Source organism: Thamnophis sirtalis, unplaced genomic scaffold (assembly GCF_051295495.1).
Source record: "Thamnophis sirtalis isolate CommonGarterSnake01/CBP01778 unplaced genomic scaffold, rThaSir2_p1.2 scaffold_6, whole genome shotgun sequence".
In the NCBI taxonomy this organism is placed as follows: Eukaryota; Metazoa; Chordata; class Lepidosauria; order Squamata; family Natricidae; genus Thamnophis; species Thamnophis sirtalis.
The window spans coordinates 94,508,433-94,527,694 of record NW_028261386.1 but is presented as its reverse complement, the minus strand read 5'-3'; the positions used below and the strand labels follow the sequence as shown (position 1 = coordinate 94,527,694).

The window sequence follows — 19,262 nt, the reverse complement described above, 5'->3', positions numbered from 1 at the left end:
TAAGTGAAACTTTTGCTAAGTGAGCTTTGCCCCATTTTATGACCTTTCTTTCCACATTTGTTAAGTGAATCACTGAAGTTAAATTAGTAACAAGCTTCTCCATTGACTTTGCTTGTCAGAAGATAACAAAAGCTGAACGCATGATCCTAGGACATTGCACCAATCGTAAATATGAACCAGTTGCCAAACATCTGGATTTTGATCACATGACCAAGGGGATGCTGCATCAGTTATAAGTGTGAAAAACGGTCATAAGTCACTTTTCCAGTGTTGTTGTAACTTTGAACACTCACTAAATGAACTGTTGTAACTCGAGGACTACCGGTCCGACCTGCTTAGAAACCATGCTGTCAGTTTATAGTTGCCTTATTGTATGATATATTGTGTATAAGGCAGTGCTGGCAAAACCTTTTGGCACCAAGTGCTGAAACGGGAGTGTGCAAGCATGCACATGAGCACACATGACAAAACCCAGAAGAACAGCCACCTGGCGCACATGCACCGAGAATTTGATACGGTTTATGGCACATGCATGCGCACTGGCCAGCTGGACTTCATGCACACATGCGAGCCAGAAACTGGAAGACCAGCTGGCTGGTGCGCATGCATGCACCAGAAACTGGAAGAGCAGTTGCCCAGCGCATGCACCCACGTCAGGCGGCTGCTCTTCTGGTTTCCAGGGCTCCCGCACATGTAAAGACCAGGTGGCTGGTGCACTGGAAACTGGAAGAGCAATGGGTAATTGCTTGCATGCCTGGAGAGAAGGCTCTGCATGCCACTTCCACATGTGTGCCATAGGTTCACATCACAGGTATAGGGTAACCTTACTTGACTGGATTTGGTTAAACCTGTTTTGGAATACTATCCCAACCAATACTGTTTAGTTTTCCATTGCTGCATTCTCTTAAATTTTAAGTGCCAATGAGATGTTGTTGGTACAGGTAGTCCTCAATTTATAAGTTCATTTAGTGACCATTCAAAGTTATAACGGCGCTGAAAAAAGTGACTCATGACCGTTTCTCACACTTACAACTGTTGCAGCATCTCCATGGCCACGTGATCAAAATTCAGATGCTTGAGAACTGACTTGCAGTGTTTGCAGCGTCACCTTTTGTGATCTTCTGGCAAGCAAAATCAATAGGGAAGCCAGATTCACTTAAGAAATGTGTTACTAACATAACAACTGTAATGGTCGTAAAATGGAACAAAATTCACTTAACAAATGTCTTGGTTAGCAACATAAATTTTGAGCGCCATTGTGGTTGTAAGTCGAGGACTAGCCTTATTTAGTTTTCTTGAAGGAAAATATTTCTTCCAAAGTTGAGCAAAGTTTATTGTGACAGCCATGATGTAGCTCAGTAAATTGAGCAGTAATGTGAGCTTAATCAAGTGGCTTCTATTTGTTGGTTTAGATGGAATTGTAGTTGGAAGGCCGGAAAGATCAGTTTGGATCTGATAGGATTAGACTAAGAAAGGAGGTTCGTTTGACTGAGATAATGTCCAAAAGCCAGGGAGGAGAAAGGGTGCAGTTTCCAATTTGTTAGATTTATTTCCTCCACAGCGTAAGATTTAATGCCAAGCATGAGGAATCAAAGTTACAGAATTTCGAAACAATTCTATTAGTGAGCTCATTTCTTTGGAATCTTATTTTCCCAGAAAGAATGTTTGCAAGAAGGATTTATGTGTATTTATGATAATTCAGTAACGTAATTTTTCATCTGCTGTTTGTGCTTACAGATATTGCCGATTCTCAGCCTTGGCACAAACTCTTAAAGTATGCAATACACCCACGTTTCCCACTGCTTGCACATGCACATACAACCAAAGAGGACAATAGCCGGGTCTGGCTTTGATCGCAGGAAGAAAAAAACAGAATGTCCATTGGCTGTTGTTGATTTAAAAAAAGAATTCCAGAAGTCACCCTTTGCATGCAACAGCACAGGAACCCAGCAGAATAGCACTGGATTAAAGAAGCACTCACTGCTTTTCCTACCAAGGTGGCGCAGTGGTTAAATGCAGCACTGCAGGCTACTGCTAGATCAGCAGTTCAGCGGTTCAAATCTCACCGGCTCAGGGTTGACTCAGCCTTCCATCCTTCCGAGGTGGGTAAAATGAGGACCCAGATTGTTGGGGGCAATATGCTGACTCTCTGTAAACCGCTTAGAGAGGGCTGAAAGCCCTATGAAGCGGTATATAAGTCTACTGCTATTGCTATTGCTATTACCTCTGTTGTGCTTTGGCAACAAAACAAAATTGGGGTTCGGGTCTCAGAAGAAATGGAGAGGAAAGGATAGAGGCAGGATGAGTAATGTCTTCTCGGGTCAATAACTGATAGCAGAAGACTTCTGTCTTTTTTGTTTGTTTGTTTGTTTTGTTTACTACCCTGTTTTCCTGAAAATAAGACTTCCCTCGATAATAAGCCCAATCGGGCTTTTGAGCACCTGTGCTAAAATAAATCCTCCCCACAAAATAACCTCCCTTAAAATATTTAAATGCATGTGCAGTCAGTCCATGCCATTTCCTGAGAGTGGAGAGGGGGGAACATGTCCCACCACCCCACATGCACCTGCCATTTACGCAGAATGGCCTTGCAGAGACCGCTCTGGCAAACCCTAGCTACTGTCCCTTCTGTTAGTGGCAGCAACAAAAAGAGTGGCAGGCCCAGCGATGCTAGGGCTGGCAAGTGTGTGCCAGAAACATACAGAACTTCTGGCCCTCTCTGAATCATCTGATCCACAGGCCAAGATTAAGGGGCCTATTACAACTCATAAATAATAAGACCTCCCCCCAAATAAGGCCAAGCACTTATTTCAGGGATTAAAAGAAAATAAAACCATGTCTTATTATCGGGGAAACATGGTAATTCCCCAATGATCATTCTGAATCAAAGAACCAAACCCAGAGGAGCCATCTCTGGTGCTTCTCTCCCCACTATGCATTTCTTCCTCCTATTTCTTGACAACAGAAGTTGGGAAGAGGGGAGAATGCTATCTCTCCCTGCAGCTTCTCTTCTCATAGGTAGCAGGTGAGAAGCAATGAAGAATCACTTTCTGTGAGAAAAGAAGGTGGGGGAGTAGTTCCTCCTAAGGTCATAGGCATAGATCTCATGGAGAAATGGATTTAGCTAGGGAGCCATTTTCCATCATTTTCCTGTTCCCTGAGAATAGAACCAGGGAAAGTAGCTTTCTAATTACCACTTTAGGAGGAGAAACAGGTCTCTTTGGTGCTGAGAGAACTGATCTTCCAAGGACTCCTTTCCATGCTGCTGTCCCTTCTGCAATATCTGGTTTGGCCCCTCTTCCAATATCCAAAGGCAAATGACTGTGTGAGAATCAGTGGCTCAGAACCAAGGGGTTGAACATGCCCACAGCAGCCTCAGGTGGCCATAAGGAGCAAAGCAATCCCTCAAACAGCTTACCTTTACATGAGCTGCTTCAGACAGACCAGATGGCATAGGTTGTACCAGAAGAAGATGGAAAAAGCTGCTGGATCATGGAAGACAATTGCAGCCTGCCTGCTCAATGAGTTGCGGTGAGTTGAAACAGCTTTGCCCATAGCTTTCAAATCCGTTTTCTGAAGCATCACTAGTCCATGGGTAGGAGTCATACAGTTCAGCCATTCTTTACACTTTAGTGTAAAGTTCTTGTATTAGTTCTTGTGTCATGGGCAAAAAAGAAGCATATAAATTCCTTAAATGAAAAAGTATGAAATATTCACCACCATATGATACCTATTTTCTGGATACAGAAAAATATGTAAACAACGTGCATGAAAATGTGTGTGGTTTTTTAAAAATGATTTTAGTTGCACACTGCCAGAGTCCCTCTGTGAGCAGTTCCTAAATGTGATTCATAAATAAATAATTCTTTTTAACAATTATAAAGTAGTGAATGTACTTGATTTATTTGCGTGTTTATGTTTTGGGTATTGGCTGAATCCAGTTTTTTTCTCCCTATAAGAGGGGAAAATGGAAGAGTTTTCTCTTCCTCACTTTAGATTTCCAAACAGAAAATTGCTGAAAATGCCTTCTGCCCTCTACAGGTATTGGTTAAAAGTAGATTAGGTGTCCTCCCTCTAAATGAGCAAAGGCTGCTCTTGTTTATATACTACCAGTTTAAGTGATAATACTCTCTCAATTTCTCTTCAGCTCAGGCACAACTGAAAGAGCAGGACAGAGCAAAGAGTAACTGGAAAAATGGAAATGCTTGTTGCAGATAAGACACATATGGGAGAGAGGAGCACTTTGGACCTGACAGATTCCCATACAGAGACAATTATTAAAAGAAGCACTCTTAGGAAATATAAGATACTCTGTGTTGTAAGTATTATTTTTTACTTACATTTGAACGTTGCATTTGTTGTATCCTCTCTGTTTCAGTTTTATGATTAACAGCATAAACATGCTCCTAGTTTTCCATTGTTTGCTTGGAAATATCCTGGTCCTGCCACCTTTTTTGTCACATTTGTCAGCATGAATAGAGACACTTTAATTTGTTAATGTTTTCAGTGGACGGTCTGCTTCAAGGGCTAATACAGACTCTTGAAATAGTCAGAGTTAGCAAAGTTGGGAGATATCACTGTTTCCTGTTTATAATATATAAATACTTCCCTCTCCCCCTGTCTGTCTCTCTCCCTTTGTTTAAAACAAAAGTGAATGTTTACATCTGGGTTGTATTATACTGCTGTATTACTATGAATTGTTATAGAAAGCAAGTTTAGTGTCGTAGTTAAAGGCATTTTCCCACTAGAAAATGAAAGAATGTGAGTGCTAGTGCCACTGCAGGCATAAAATTAGCTGGATGATTTTGGATCATTTTGGGTGGGTGAGTGGGTGGGCAATTGCCCACAGATTACTTTTCCGTGTACTTGCTAGGAATCAACATTTACTTGTAGGGACAAAAAGGGAATTATTATAGGTTTAATTTATAATCTAGTGTATCCTAAATTCCACACATCTGAATTCAGGCAGGAGAAACTGATCTACAGTGGATAAGAGTAATTCAGATCTTTAGGCAAAGGATAGGAGAAAAAGTAGGACTTCATCCTGTTAAACTGGAACTGGAACTGGACTAAACTATGAACTCCTTTCATAACAGACATCTAGGACAATATTCTCTGTGTTTCTAAGGATTCTTATTCTGGGTTTTGGCTTCTTTCATCGAATAGGTGTGGCAAAATGAAGTGCCTTATACCTTGAAAAGGGAGAGATTTCCAAAGTAGTAGATCTGTGTTTATTATTGTTTTGTGAGAGCCTTCTTGCTCTGAACTTTGACACAAACCTATCAAAGCTCTTGATGCATATTACTGCTTACTAAATATTGATTTTTTTAAAAAGGAACAATGTTATCTGTTGGAAAAATTCCCAAGAAACTTTAAGAGTGAGTGGTGAACATTTTCCGTAAATTTATGGTTCAGAAAGAGAAGACAAAACATTACTATGAGGTATTCTGTAGCTCCTTCTGCTAGAGGAAACACAGTTTCTCAGTCTAAATACCAATGGTCTTCGACTTACTACCACAGCTGACTCCAAAATCTCTGTTGCTAAGTGAGACAGATGTTTAAGAGAGTTTTACCTCATTTTACCACCTTTATTGCCACAGTTGTTTAATGAATCACTGCAGTTGTTAAATTAGTAACACGGTTATTAAGTCAATCTGGCTTCCCCATTAACTTGGCTTGTCAAAAGGTCCTAAAGCGTGATCATGTGTCTTGGGACATTGCAACCGTCATAAATATGAAACAGCTGCTAAGCTCCTGAATTCTGATCACGTGACCATGGGGTTGCTGCAATGGTGTTGTGTGAAAAACGATCATAAATTACTTTTTTCAGTCTTGTTGTAACTCCAAACTGTCACGAAACACATGGTTGTAAGTGGAGTACTACTTGTATTTTATATCTTTTTACCTGTGAAACATTTTAGCCAGTTTTTTATATAGTGTACAAAGCTGCTGTTTCTTTAGTAATGATTTCTTAAGACAGAATTGTCGGGTTCCAACAAAACTGTAGGTTTCTAAACTGCTGATGAAGAAGGACTCTGATGGATTAGAAAGAGTGTATGAAGAGAAACAATGATAGTGAGGGACCAAGAGAATAAAACCGATGAAGAACATTAAAGGAATAGGATATATTTAGCCTAAAAAGAAAAGGCTAAGGGGAGACATGATAGCAGTCTTCAAGAGGTTGCTAGAAGCCTTTGAGGGAAGAGGTCTCAGGGAGGAGAATGTGCATTTATTCTACACAGGGCCTGAGGGTAAGACAAGAACCAATGGATGGAAGAGAATTTGTCTCATTAAACTATGCCTTAGAATTCATCTAGAATAGGGACAGAGGGAATAGTATAAAAGTGATTGTTATTTTTGTTTCTTGGAAGATTTACAGAGGGAAATTCAATCATGAAATAAGGATGAATTTCCTGACATGACAGCTGTTAAGCAATGGAAAGTCTTGCCTTCTAGAACAATGGGAGCTAGAAATTCTAGAGATTTTCAAGCAACAACTGGACAATAATTTATCAGGGATGGTCTAACCCTTGCCCTGGGTGGACTAGAAGAGCGGTTCTTGGACTAGAAGAGTCAGGTTTGGTGTAGAGGTTAAAATGTTGGAATGGAAGACCATGAGTTCTACGCCTGTCTTAGATATGAAAGTTGGTGAATAACATTTAGGCAAGTCATTTTCCCATAACCCAAATCAACTCATAGGATTATTATTAGAGGGAAAACAGGAGGCAGAAACATTATATACACTGCCTTGAGTTGTACAAAGTAAAGACAGGAAATAAGTCTAATAACAATAAAGTATTATTAGCTATTTTTTAAAGTTGTGAAAGCAAAGGTGAGATATATGTCTAATAATAAAAATAAAAAGGTTATTTTTACATTTTGAAATTATTTTACCTTTTGGAAATAAGGCTACCCTACATTGACATCCTAATGGATTTCTGGAGCACATCCTAATAGATATACTACTCATCTTCTACATTTGAGAGATTTGAGAGGCAATCTCAACAGCATCAAGTGAATTATTCTACTTACTGCTGACCATCCCGTTATTATCTACAGCTATTTGTAAATGAAGCTTGTTTTTGATTGCCCTATGGAATTATTTTTGTGAAGAGAAAAATAAGAAAAATGAGTCAGTTCATTTTTTCTACATTGTTGCATCCTAAATTATAGCAACCTCTGGGGGAGCCAGTCAATGTTTGTAAGGAAAATGGAGGATGGAATAGTATTTCATCATCATGAATTCAAAGGAATATAAATGTATGTGTTAAATTTAATCACAGTGTAGCTGAAGTAACTTTGATTTCAAATATTAAGTGTTTAAAAGCTTTAGGGGCCATCTTGTAAAGATACCTTTGGTTTTAATAGCCTTTGGGAATGTCTTGAAGATCTGACATTTCTGTCAGGCACAGATACTAGATTGTCATTAAAGCCTAATGTGTATTCGCAATTTGCAATTTAATGGGTTTATATGCCGCCCAATCCCGGGGGACTCAGGGCGGCTTACAAATACGAATGAAATAAAATAACACACAAGGGGAGAATACAAACAATAACAAACAGTTTAAAAATACAACATACATCCGGTTTAATTGGGGGTTGAACCTGATTTGAATCAGCAACCCCAGGCCTACCAGAACAGCCAGGTTTTGGTGGCTTTTTGGAAGGCCGCAAGGGTGGGAAGGGTCCGGATCTCTGCTGGTAGCTCGTTCCACAGAGCCGGAGCAGCTACAGAAAAGGCTCTCCCCCGAGTGGTCGCCAGTCGGCATTGTCCGGCCGACGGCACCTGCAGGAGGCCTAACCTGTGAGTTCTTATCGGACGTTGGGAGGTGTGTAGCAGGAGATGGTCTCTCAGATATCCAGGTCCAGTGCCATGTAGGGCTTTAAAGGTAATCACCAGCACTTTGTAGCGCGTCCGGAGACTAATAGGGAGCCAGTGCAGCTCGCGGAAGATAGGTAACGGGTGTACCGAGGTACACCTGATATTGCTCGAGCGCATTCTGGACCAACTGCAGTCTCTGAACACTCTTCAAGGGCAGCCCCATGTAGAGTGTGTTGCAGTAGTCGAGACGAGGTGACGACGGCATGAGTGACCATTTGAAGTGCCTCCCGGTCCAGATAAGGTCGCAACTGGTGCACCAGGCGAACCTGGGCAAAAGCCCCCCTGGGCACAGCCAACAAATGATGTTCTAAAGTCAGCTGCGGATCCAGGAGGACACCCAAGTTGCGAACCCTCTCTGAGTGGTGTAAGCGTTCACCCCCCAGGCTAATGGATGGAAAATCCAGACTATCCTTGGGAGGAAACATCAAAAGCCACTCGGTCTTGTCTGGATTGAGTGCCAACTTGTTTACTCCCATCCAGACCCTAACAGCCTCCAGGCACTGGCACATCACTTCCACTGCTTTGCTGAGTTGGCACGGGGCGGACAGATACAATTGGGTAACGTCTGCATACTGATGATATTTGATCCCGTGGCAGCGAATTATCTCACCCAGTGGCTTCATGTAGATGTTAAATAGGAGGGGGGACAGGACCAAGCCCTACGGCACCCCGTATTTGAGGGGCCTAGGGGTCGACCTCTGTCCTCCAACCAACACCGACTGCGACCTGTCAGAGAGGTAAGAGGAGAACCACCGTAAAACGGTGCCTCCCACTTTCACCTCCCCCAGTCTTTGCAGAAGGATACCATGGTTGATGGTATCGAAGGCCACTGAGAGGTCAAGAAGCACCAGGATAGAGGACAATCCTCTATCCCTGGCCCGCCAGAGATCATCGGTCAGCGCGATCAAAGCAGTTTCGGTGGAGTAACCAGGCCTGAAACCCGACTGGAAGGGATCAAGATATTCAGCTTCATCCAAGGACTGTCGGAGTTGAAAGGCCATCACCTTCTCAACAACCTTCCCAACAAAGGGTAGGTTGGAGACTGGATGATAGTTATTAAGAATAGCTTGATCCAGAGAAGGAGGGGTCTCACCACCAATGTTCCCTCTAATTTTTTTTCAGTGTGAGCGGAAAAGTATAGTGTTTGAGTGGCACATTTTCATGCCTGAGCACCTGAATTTTTTTCACAGATGTCACCTAAGACAACAACGAAATCAGTATTATTTGAAACTCAAAGTTATGTTTATTCAAGGTACCCGCTTAATTAAAAGTGTTATATAATATCAGTATCACTTAACAACGGTCCTGCTTAGCAACCAAAATGTTGGCTCAGAAACTCTGGCATTGAAGCGTGCAAGTCTTAAAGCTGTCAAGTTACAAGACCCTCGCACCCCTAACCCTTTAGGAAAAAAAAACCAGGGGTCTTCAAACCTGACAGCTTTAAGCCTTGTGGACTTCAACTCCCAGAATTCCTCCTCCAGTCATGTTGCAGCAACGTCATCTGCGTGGATCTGCTCCATCTTCGGTTTTTTCACAGGAGGCAGGGCTGCTGCTGAAGATGCCAACGAGCTCCCGCCGCCACTAGAATATGCATTTGTTTAGCATGACATAGAATAGTCTTTCAACCAGAAGTATGGAATAAAAGAGAGACTGATAAATATTAAAAAAAATAAAACCAAAAAGCAGCTATTTATTTGAGTTCTAGATAAACATTTAGTTCAGAAGAGATTAGAATAGAACAGAGAAAGAATAGAATATAGAGAATACAATAGAAATAGAATTGGAAGGGACCTTGGAGGTCTTCTAGTCCAACTCCCTGCTTAGGCAGGAAACCCTACACCACTTAAGACAAATGGCTATCCCACATCTTCTTAAAGACTTCCAGTGTTGGGGCATTCACAACTTCTGGAGGCAAGCTGTTCCGTTAATTGTTTTAACTGTTAGGAATTTTCTCCTTAGTTCTAAGTTTCTTCTCTCCTTGATTAGTTTCCACCCATTGCTTCTTGTCCTGCCCTCAGGTGCTTTGGAGAATAGCTTGACTCCCTCTTTTTTTGTGGCAACCCCTGAGATATTGGAAGACTGCTATCATGTCTCCCCAATTCCTTCTTTTCATTATACCCAGTTCTTGCAACCATTCTTCATATGTTTTAGCCTCCAGTCCCCTAATCGTAGAATAGAATGACAGAAGGGACCTTGGAGGTCTTCTAGTCCAACCCCCTGCCTAGGCAGGAAACCCTACACTACTTAAGACAAACGGTTATCCAAAATCTTCTTTAAAACTTCCAGTGTTGGAGCATTCCCAACTTCTGGAGGCAAGTTGGTCCATTGGTTAATTGTTCTCACTGTCAGGAAATTTATCCTTAGTTCTAGGTTGCTTCTCTCCTTGATTAGTTTCCATCCATTGCTTCTTGTCCAGCCTTCAGGTGCCTTGGAGAATAGTTTGACTCCCTCTTCTTTGGAGCAACCCTGGGCCCTGAGATATTGGAAGACTGCTATCATGTCTCCCCTAGTCCTTCTTTTCATCAAACTGGACATACCCAGTTCCTACAACCGTTCTTTATATGTCAATATCATTTAGACAAAGTTGATCCCCTTATTCTCCACTCCAGAACCTTGGAGTTTGAAGTTCTTTGGTTCTCTTCTCCCACCCTCTGTGTTCCCACAAGGGGATTAGCATCATAGCTCAACTGCCCCCCTCCCACCCATAAAGACCAGGAGAGCATCGCTGCGCATAGCCAAATGCTACCATAGCAACTATGGCGTTGTCTGATGTCTTTCTTGCACGCTAAGATGGACTGACGGGGTGAAGCATAGCTTGCATTGTCCCTAGTGCGGATTCTTTTCCCAGCCTTGGTCACTTTACGAGGGGTGGACTTCAGTTCCCAGAATTCTTCAGCCAGGGAAATTCTGGGAGCTGAAGTCCTCTGTCCCTCCCTTATTCCTGTTTCCTTTTCCTTCATTATATTCAACTGTTTCAATATTAAGTGTAATTCTTCCTTCCTAACATTTTTCCATTTTTTTCCTTATATTCTTTTCCATTTCAACATTGTCTTTGTTCCTTCCATTCTTTCTTCCTTCTTTCAATCCTTCCAATATTTTTTCCTTCATTCCCTTGTCTGTTTCAATATTAAGTACATTTCTTCCTTTCTTCCTATACTTTTTTCCATTTTCTTCCTTATATTCTTTTCCATTTCAACATTGTCTTCCTTTTTTCCTTCCTTCCTTCCTATACGTCTTTCCATTTTCTTCCTTATATTATCTTTTCTGTTTCAACAGTCTTTGTTTCTTTCTTTCTTCCTTCCTTCCTTCCTTCCTTCCTTCCCTTCCTATACTTCTTCTTTCATTCATTATATTTTCTTTTCCATTTCAATATTAAGTGTAATTCTTTGTTCCTCCTTCCTTCTTTCAATCCTTCCAATACTTTTTCCTTCATTCTCTTTTCCTTCAATATTAAGTGCAATTCCTTCCTTCCTTCCTTCCTTCCTTCCTTCCTTCCTTCCTTCCTTCCTTCCTAAGTTATTTCCATTTTCTTCCTTATATAATATTTTCTGTTTCAACATAAAGTGCCTTCCTTCCTTCCCTCCCTCCCATCCCTTTCTTTATGTTTTCTTCATGCTTTCTTTTCTTTTTCCTCTGCTCTTTTTAAATCCCCCCCCTTCTTCTCCTCCTCTACATTTAGGTTGGATTAGTTTGTACAACGGTCATCAAACTTCTGAAGTAAAAATAAATAAATAAATCATATTTAAGAAGAAGAAGAAAAAGGAAGACGTTTTTAGTTAAGTCAAACGTTTTAATAAAAGTTTCATCTTTTAAGATTTGTCCAACACATCCAATTGTAACCTTAACAGTAAAGAATATCACCCCAGCTGCTAAAGGTTCAACCAGTCTGAGAACCATTGAAAAGACAACAGTGCAAAATCCAAAAGACACAACTTCCTCACCGCCATTGCTTTGGTACCAAATCTTTGAGGAAGGGGCTCCAGAAAGAAGGAGGAGGAGGAGGAGGAGGAGGGAACCAAAGAGAGGCTTTTACCGAGTCTGCGCCCCACAGCCAGGACCGTCCTTGCGCCTCAAGCCGCGTTTCTTCCCGCAAAGCCCTTCGGGCAACCCGAGAGTTCCGCTTGACACCAGAAGGGCTTTGCGGGAAGAAACGCGCCGTTTCTTCCTGCAAAGCCCTTCTGGCGTCAAGCGGAACTCTCGGGTTGCCCGAAGGGCTTTGCGGGAAGAAACGCGGCTTGAGGCGCAAGGACGGTCCTGGCTGTGGGGCGCAGACTCGGCAAAAGCCTCTCTTTGGTTCCCTCCTCCTCCCCCTCCTTTCACAGTTTGTGTGACGCTGCCGCCAGGCTGAGAGCTGCCGCTGAAACAAGTTTGGGGAGGTCCTTTGCAGGCGGCCAGTTCTAGCCGCCTGCAAAGGACTTCCCCACGTTTGCTTTGAAAGAAACCTCTGCGCGGCAGTTAGAAACCTCTGCGCGGGGGTTTCTTGCCATGTGCGCGGCCGCGCGGCCGCGCACCTTAGAGGGAACAGTGCTCACCACCACATCCTTTAGGGGCTGCGGGAAAGACCCCTCCTGTAAAGAGGTGTTAATGATTCTCTGGAACGAGCCTCGTATAACCTCCTTGCTGGCAGAAACCAGCCAGGAGGGACACGGGTTCAGTAGGCAGGTGGAGGCACTTACTGCTCCCATGGCCTTGTCCACTTCCTCAGGAGTAACAGGTTGGAACTCAATCCAAGGAATCCGATCAAGGCCCACCCCCGGCATCTCAGCAGTAACTGCCCAAGTGGAGTCCAGGTCCGTCCGAATCTGGGCGACTTTGTCCGACAGAAACTGAACAAATTCCTCAGCTTTTCCCTGCAAGGGTTCCTCCGCATCCCTCCCCTTCAGAAGGGAGTGGGTAATCCTAAACAGGGTGGCTGAGCGAGATTCTGCGGATGCAATAAGAGCGAAAAAATGCACACATTTTGCCGCCCGTATTGCCACGAGATAAGTGCTAATATAGGCTCTTAGCAGTGCTCGGTCAGATTCGGAGTTACTCCAGCATCGCTCTAGGCGTCTCTTTTGGCGCTTCATCTCCCGGAGTTCCTCGGTAAACCAAGGAGCCCTCCTGGATTCCCTGCTGCGGAGAGGCCGCAAAGGCGCAATCCGGTCAAGAGCCCCAGCCGCTGCTATATTCCAAGCAGCGACCAAGGACTCTGTTGGGCTGTGGGCAAGGGGGTCAGGTATATCCCCAAACTCCGTTTGAAATCCCAGAGGGTCCATCAGGTGCCTGGGGCGGAACCACCTAATTGGCTCCACCTCCCTGCAGTGGGGGAGTGGTTTCCGAAAGTCTAGCCTCAGTAGGAAGTGATCTGACCATGACAGGGGCGAGATCTCAATGCCCTCTAATTTCAGATCACGTCTCCACTGCCCCGAGAGAAACACGGGGTCGAGCGTGTGTCCCGCTGTATGAGTTGGGCCCAGAATTACCTGGGTCAAGTCCATGGTTGTCATGGAGGCCATGAACTCCTGCGCCCCATCAGAGCGTTCGCCAAGAGATGGCAGGTTGAAATCCCCCAATACTATAAGTTTGGGGAATTCAACTGCCAGTCCAGCTACTGACTCTAGGAGCACAGGCAGGGCTGTTGCAACGCAGCTGGGAGGTAGGTACATTAACAACAGGCCCGTTTTACCCCCAAGGTCCAACCTCACCAGAAGAGACTCACATCCGACAATCTCCGGAGCAGGGATCCCACGAGGAACCAGTGATGAGGGCAGCCACTCCTCCACCCCTTCCCTGCTGTCATGGTTGGTGGAGCACCTGAAACCCTTCAGGGTACATTTCAGAGAGGGGGACTCCTCCCTCATGGCCCAACCAGGTTTCAGTAATACATGCCAGATCTGCCCCCTCATCTAATATCAGGTCCCAGACGAGGGGAGCTTTGTGAATCACAGATCTGGCATTTAGCAACAAACAACCTGAGGCCAGGGCCCTGATCACCCTTGCCACATGGTCTTTGAGATGAGCTATCGGGGCTGGAACGAGGGATCGCTGTGACGTAGCGAACCCTCCTTCCCCGGTAATGGCCAGCCCTGAAGCTTCCGTCATACCTGCCTCTCCCAAACGTAACCGGGATGCTCCGGCTTGTCCCCCTATCTGTAGACCCCTCTCCCCAACCCATGGCCCCCACATTACTCGGCAGGCCATTCACCCCAAACACTCCGGGATGAGAGGTGGTTTAGGGCCCCCATCCACTTCTGCTTCTGCACTCAGCGGAGGGGGCCCTAGGCCGCACTCTCAATCCCCTCATATGCACCAAACAACCATACTAACATACACACCCCACTATAACAATAAAAACAGTAGGTACAATAAAGACAGGGAATAAAAGTGTATGGTTTGATTGAATATAATTTTTAGTGACATTGGATTTACTGTACTATAATGTTACTTTATAATTTCTTCTTTTTATGTTTTGCACTCTGAGCTGCCCAAAGTCACAAGATTCAGACAAGCAGAAAAATAAATTCAATTCAATCATCAATCAATTGAAACAAACAAATAAATGAAGTTTATCTTGTGTTGATTTCTCTGGAATTTTGTTAAAGTATATTATTCTGGTCCAGGAGGAGAATATTTGATAACATGCCTCTGTCTTTAGGCAGGGGGTGACAAGGAAGAGATCAATTCTACTTAGGAGCTTAGTTAGTTCATTGATTAGGATTTATGCCTTATGAAGTGCATATGTAGATTCTCAGCTGAAATCGGCATTTAGGCAAGGTACAGCTTGTACATAGTGAAAAAAAAGCACAGTCATCACTATTGCCACTTCCAGCAGTCCCTTGTGACTGGGCTAATACCTCCCTGTTTGGTTAAAGGAAAAGATTGTTCATTGTTGTCCCCTTCTATTGCTTAGTCAAGAATATCCAAGGAACCTTTTTGGGAGCATCAGAAAACAGAGTGGAGAGATGAGTCTGCAGAAGGTAAGGCATAGATACCAGGATAGGATATTGGGGCCAAAGATTTGGATTCTGACCATGCTAAAGTTCTGAAGTACTCGTCCAAAAGTGAATTAGGAACCCATTGAAAAATTAAAGCCACCTAAAATTATTCCAAATGTTTTGGAGAAATTCATGCTTTTTACTTATAGGATCTATTCATTAGTGGAAATTTGCTATGACCTCTCAATTACTGTTGGGAATAATTAGGAAACATATTTCCCTAGTAGTGAAGTTTGGGACTTGCACATAGTCTTGTGTAGTTTGATGAATATGTCACACCATATTTTCCCCAGTGACCTAATTGACAAATACAATATTGCTAAAGACATTTTGTTTTTGTTTTTCTATTTTTTAAAATTTGGATTTATTACTCTTAATACATCTTATTACTCATAAGAACATTTTTACTGCTTGGTTTTCAGTGAAAATAGAAGTGCTCTCGGTGTTTTTAAAGATGATGACTGCACAAGACAGTGAAAAAAAAATATTTGACCAATGTTTACAATTTCCTCCTTGCATTAAATCTGTATACAGTATATGTTCCCCACCTCACTTCAATTGACTGAATATAGCTCTTATTCTTATTGGACAGCAATGCTATAATCTATGGATATGATGTAGTCTTGATTTGGCTTTTATGCTACTATAAAACTTCATTCTTTCTGTTGTAACAGTAACAGCTCTCTTTCCTGGTTACCTCTGTCCTCTACGGCTCAGAGTGCAGTGCAGTGCAGTGCAGTGAAGTATGCTGGGTCAATCTGTTCCTGCTTCTTTTGTTCTAGATAGCAGGTTACTCAATAATTGTGAAAGAAATTCTCTCCCGTCATCTCTCTGTGTGTGTATTTACAAAGCCTTATCTAAAAAAACATTTACATCCTTGAATTACAAACCAAGAACAATAACCAATATTTGGACAGTGTCTAAATAAAATAATCTGATCTCATAAACTTTGGATTGTTACTGCAATTCTAAATAATTTAATTGGAAGGCTGAATTGATTTTAGAGGGATTTCATTGGAACGTATCACAGCTGTACCAGAATCTGAAATGAGTTTCCTCAAAAGGAAGTTCATGTTTAAATGGTTTACTTTCAAGTAAAGATGCTAGGAATGGCATTGTCATAATACAGTTCAAGCATGATCACTTGAACTGTATTATATATGCAGGAAACTATCCCCCTGCTTTGTTGATCGTACACATGTATGCATCACAGTCTAATATTCATCAGAATCAGCCAACAGTAGCTGATCTTTTTCTGATATGACTTCTAATAATAGAGTAGAAGCCCCACCATCAATCTCATCCAATATTTTAGCAGTGATTTTTGAAATATTCCCGATTTTTCCTTTGAGAAAAAGCAGAGAATTACAGTAATCTTTCGATTGGGACTGGCAACTTGGTCATAAAGTGAAATGATCACTAAGTGTAATCACAACTGGGTTTACATTCAAATAATTTGGATATCTGCTGGTGAGTTAGGGCTGGCTGGGTGGGGGTATCAGCAATTGACAGGTGAACCCTCTTCTTCTCTGGGGGGAGGAGGTTCTTGGGGACACACCAGAGTGGGGGGCAGGGGTACAGTTGTTCTCATGGTATATGTCTCCCTTTGTTCTCCCTTTTGCCAGCAATGTGGCAGGCAGTTATGTGAAGAGGAGGAGGAGGAAGAGGAGGAGGAGAAGGAGGTGCACCAGGGCTCTATTGAGGATCATGAGGAGAGGGGAAACAAGAGTAGCTTTTATGTGTAAAAAAGGATGACTTAATGGATCATGGATTGACTAGTTATATTATTGTACAAATTGTAAAATTGTATTCAAACCAAAAAGAACAATCAAATTAAAATCAAGAAAAAAATAGATGAATTGATATTCCCTCCTTAGCCAGCATGGTCCCTGCTGAAATGATGGGAGTTGTAATCTAGAATATATGAAAAGTAAGGTATTTCTGGGGAAAGTTTATCCAAGACTGGCTTCCTTATTATGGGAAAGGAAGTCTCTTATGTTTCTAAAGATTTCTGGTATTTTGTAATATACAGACTGAGCATAAGTGGATTGTCAGTTGAATTACTCCCAACTTCATCCTAATGAATTAGCTGTCATTTTTGGCATTTCAGAATAGGTGTTCATTTCTCTGATCCAGTTCACAGACTGGCAGTTTATTGTCGTTTTTGTATATCTTATCCATTGTTCTTTAACAGATTTTGAATGACATCATGATTTACCTCACAGTTCACTTGAAACAATACTTGTCACTCATAGCTACATCTCTTCTTTATGTAGCAAATAAGAACTATTTTTAATTTGCATAGGGAGAGGAAATACTACGTGTTTAAACTTAAGTAGATACAGCAAATATTTATACCATTGGAGAGAGGTCACATGTAGAATTTCCTGGTTCCGGTAGTATATAACTCTGTTCACTTAAAATAGAAACATAATGTCTATCTGCTAGTTGAAATAGTACATTTCAACAAGTAGATTTTTTTTAAAAACCCTCTAATTCAGGGGTCGGCAAACTTAAACGCTCAAAGAGCCATTTGGACACGTTTCCCACAGAAAAGAAAATATCAGGAGCCACAAAGGTTCTAACCAGAAGCCCCCTGTTCAATTATGGAGCTGTCCATAAGTTCAGTTCCCCCACCATAGAGTCTCTTAGGGTGGCGTACTTTTTTCTCTACCTGTCATAACCGAAAGCCCTATCAATTGTGGAGACAACTGGAAAACCCTCCCCTTGCCATAGTGTCTTCTCCTGGCACCCTGTGCTTCTCTCTGCCCCGCCCCCGAAGGCTCCTCTCAAAATTGGGTGCCGACCAGTGATGGAGCTGCAGCAGAGGGAGGAAAGAGCCACATGCGGCTCCAGAGCCACAGTTTGCTGACCCCTGGGCTAACTGATTTAGTTCAGACATATGAGAAATTATATTCCATTGTAACATGCATGGACAATCATTTTTTAGTTCCTGCTTTGTGTTCTTATAAGATATTTTTCTTTTAAGATACAGTATATCTTAAAAATATTTTAAGATATTTTGCTGTAGAGTTATAGAAAAGATGTGGAATTATCTGTACGCTTTTTAAACAAACCACAATTCCTTATTAAGCCTGAATCCAGACTAAAGTTTAGTTAAACTTCCATTATAAAATGAGATAAAAGCAAAACCTTGGATTATCTTAGTTTGTAATTATTTTAATTGCACTGGTAATTTACTCTCACTTTTCTTTATATCATGGGATTCTAAAAACATCCCAACACCTTTTTTTGATAAATCATTGATACACTAAGAAGAATCTAGTGAGGTAAGCAGGTCCTTGCTTTGAAAAATATCTCCTTTTAATTCTAAGGACCTTGACGTTGAACATGTATTGTTTTTTTGTTGATTTTCTTGTTGAAAACATTACAACATGATGTATTTTAAATTTATTCTTCTTGTTTAATAGGTTCTTTTCATTTCTTTGGTCGCTGTAGCCCTTGGACTAGGTTTAGGACTTGGACTGAAGGATTCTCAGCAACAAGGTATGTTTACTTCAACTGAACCAAAACTGTTAAGAAAAGGCCATGTCACTGAGTTGATATACCTGTATTTAAGCTTTCACATAAAGATGTATTTGATTCAATGGTGACAACATTCACATGGCTATCTGTTCTTCTTGACAATACTATTGAAATAATTTTAGAAGTCCCTGACTTCCAGGATTCTATTCTATTCTATTATTTTATTTTATTTCCCAGGACTATGAGAGTTGTGTTGGTCTCAATTTCCACAAGAAAGTTTCAGTTTCAGCTTTCTGAACTGAAAGCTTGGGAGAGATTCACACTCAGGCCACATTGACAGAGACCATGAGTAAAAGACTGAAAAAGTCTCTGCATCAATAACATTAGAGATAATTGTGGGATTTCTGTAAAAGTTCCCCATTCCCTTTCAATAAATTTTGTTAGAAAAAAAACTTTGGGAGAATTTAGAAATCAGTTGGTTAAGTAATGCCAGCCATGGTGTATTGATTTTTGTGTGGAAACAAACATTCATATATATTTTCTATATGCTATTTTAAATACAGAGACATAGACTGGTAAAGAATATGAACAGATCAAAATGCTTTTGGGTCCTGATCATTTTTAGGGGGACAAGTGTATTTTTCCAATGGCTCCCCCCCCCTGCCAAACTTTTAAGTCTAGCCTATGACCTACAGTTCTGGATTTCCTGGTAGTGTTCTATATTAACTATATAAAACTCTGCTTAGTATCTGAGCCCAGACAAGATCACTCAGATGCTGTTGTCTGATAATGCTTAGAAATAATAACTGCAATTTAAGTAGAAATTCAACACAACCCCTCAAAACTTGACAACAGGCAATTGGCTTGCCTACTCAGTTTTCTTGGTAATTAGCAATTCCAAAGCTCTTACTGTTTTT

At 41.8% G+C, this 19,262-nt stretch overlaps 2 protein-coding genes across 4 annotated transcripts in view; one reads left to right on the top strand and one right to left on the bottom strand.

Annotated features, from left to right (window-relative positions):
- MED23 (mediator complex subunit 23) overlaps positions 1–3,480 on the bottom strand; it is a 48,816-nt gene extending 45,336 nt beyond the window's left edge. The window contains exon 1 of the mRNA XM_087718475.1: positions 3,419–3,480. Within this exon, the coding sequence (XP_087574601.1) occupies positions 3,419–3,454 (36 nt within the window). The 5' untranslated portion in view covers positions 3,455–3,480. The remainder of the gene's footprint in view (positions 1–3,418) is intronic.
- LOC106538434 (venom phosphodiesterase) overlaps positions 3,396–19,262 on the top strand; it is an 83,080-nt gene continuing 67,213 nt past the window's right edge. For 2 of the 3 annotated variants that reach the window (XM_087718479.1, XM_087718481.1), the window contains exons 1-3: positions 3,396–3,531; positions 4,148–4,318; positions 18,291–18,366. In XM_087718479.1, coding sequence (XP_087574605.1) covers positions 4,196–4,318; positions 18,291–18,366 — 199 coding nt within the window. In that variant the 5' untranslated portion in view covers positions 3,396–3,531; positions 4,148–4,195. Of the gene's footprint in view, positions 3,532–4,107; positions 4,319–18,290; positions 18,367–19,262 lie in introns of those variants that run through there. The other variant, XM_087718480.1, reaches the window with a different exon arrangement.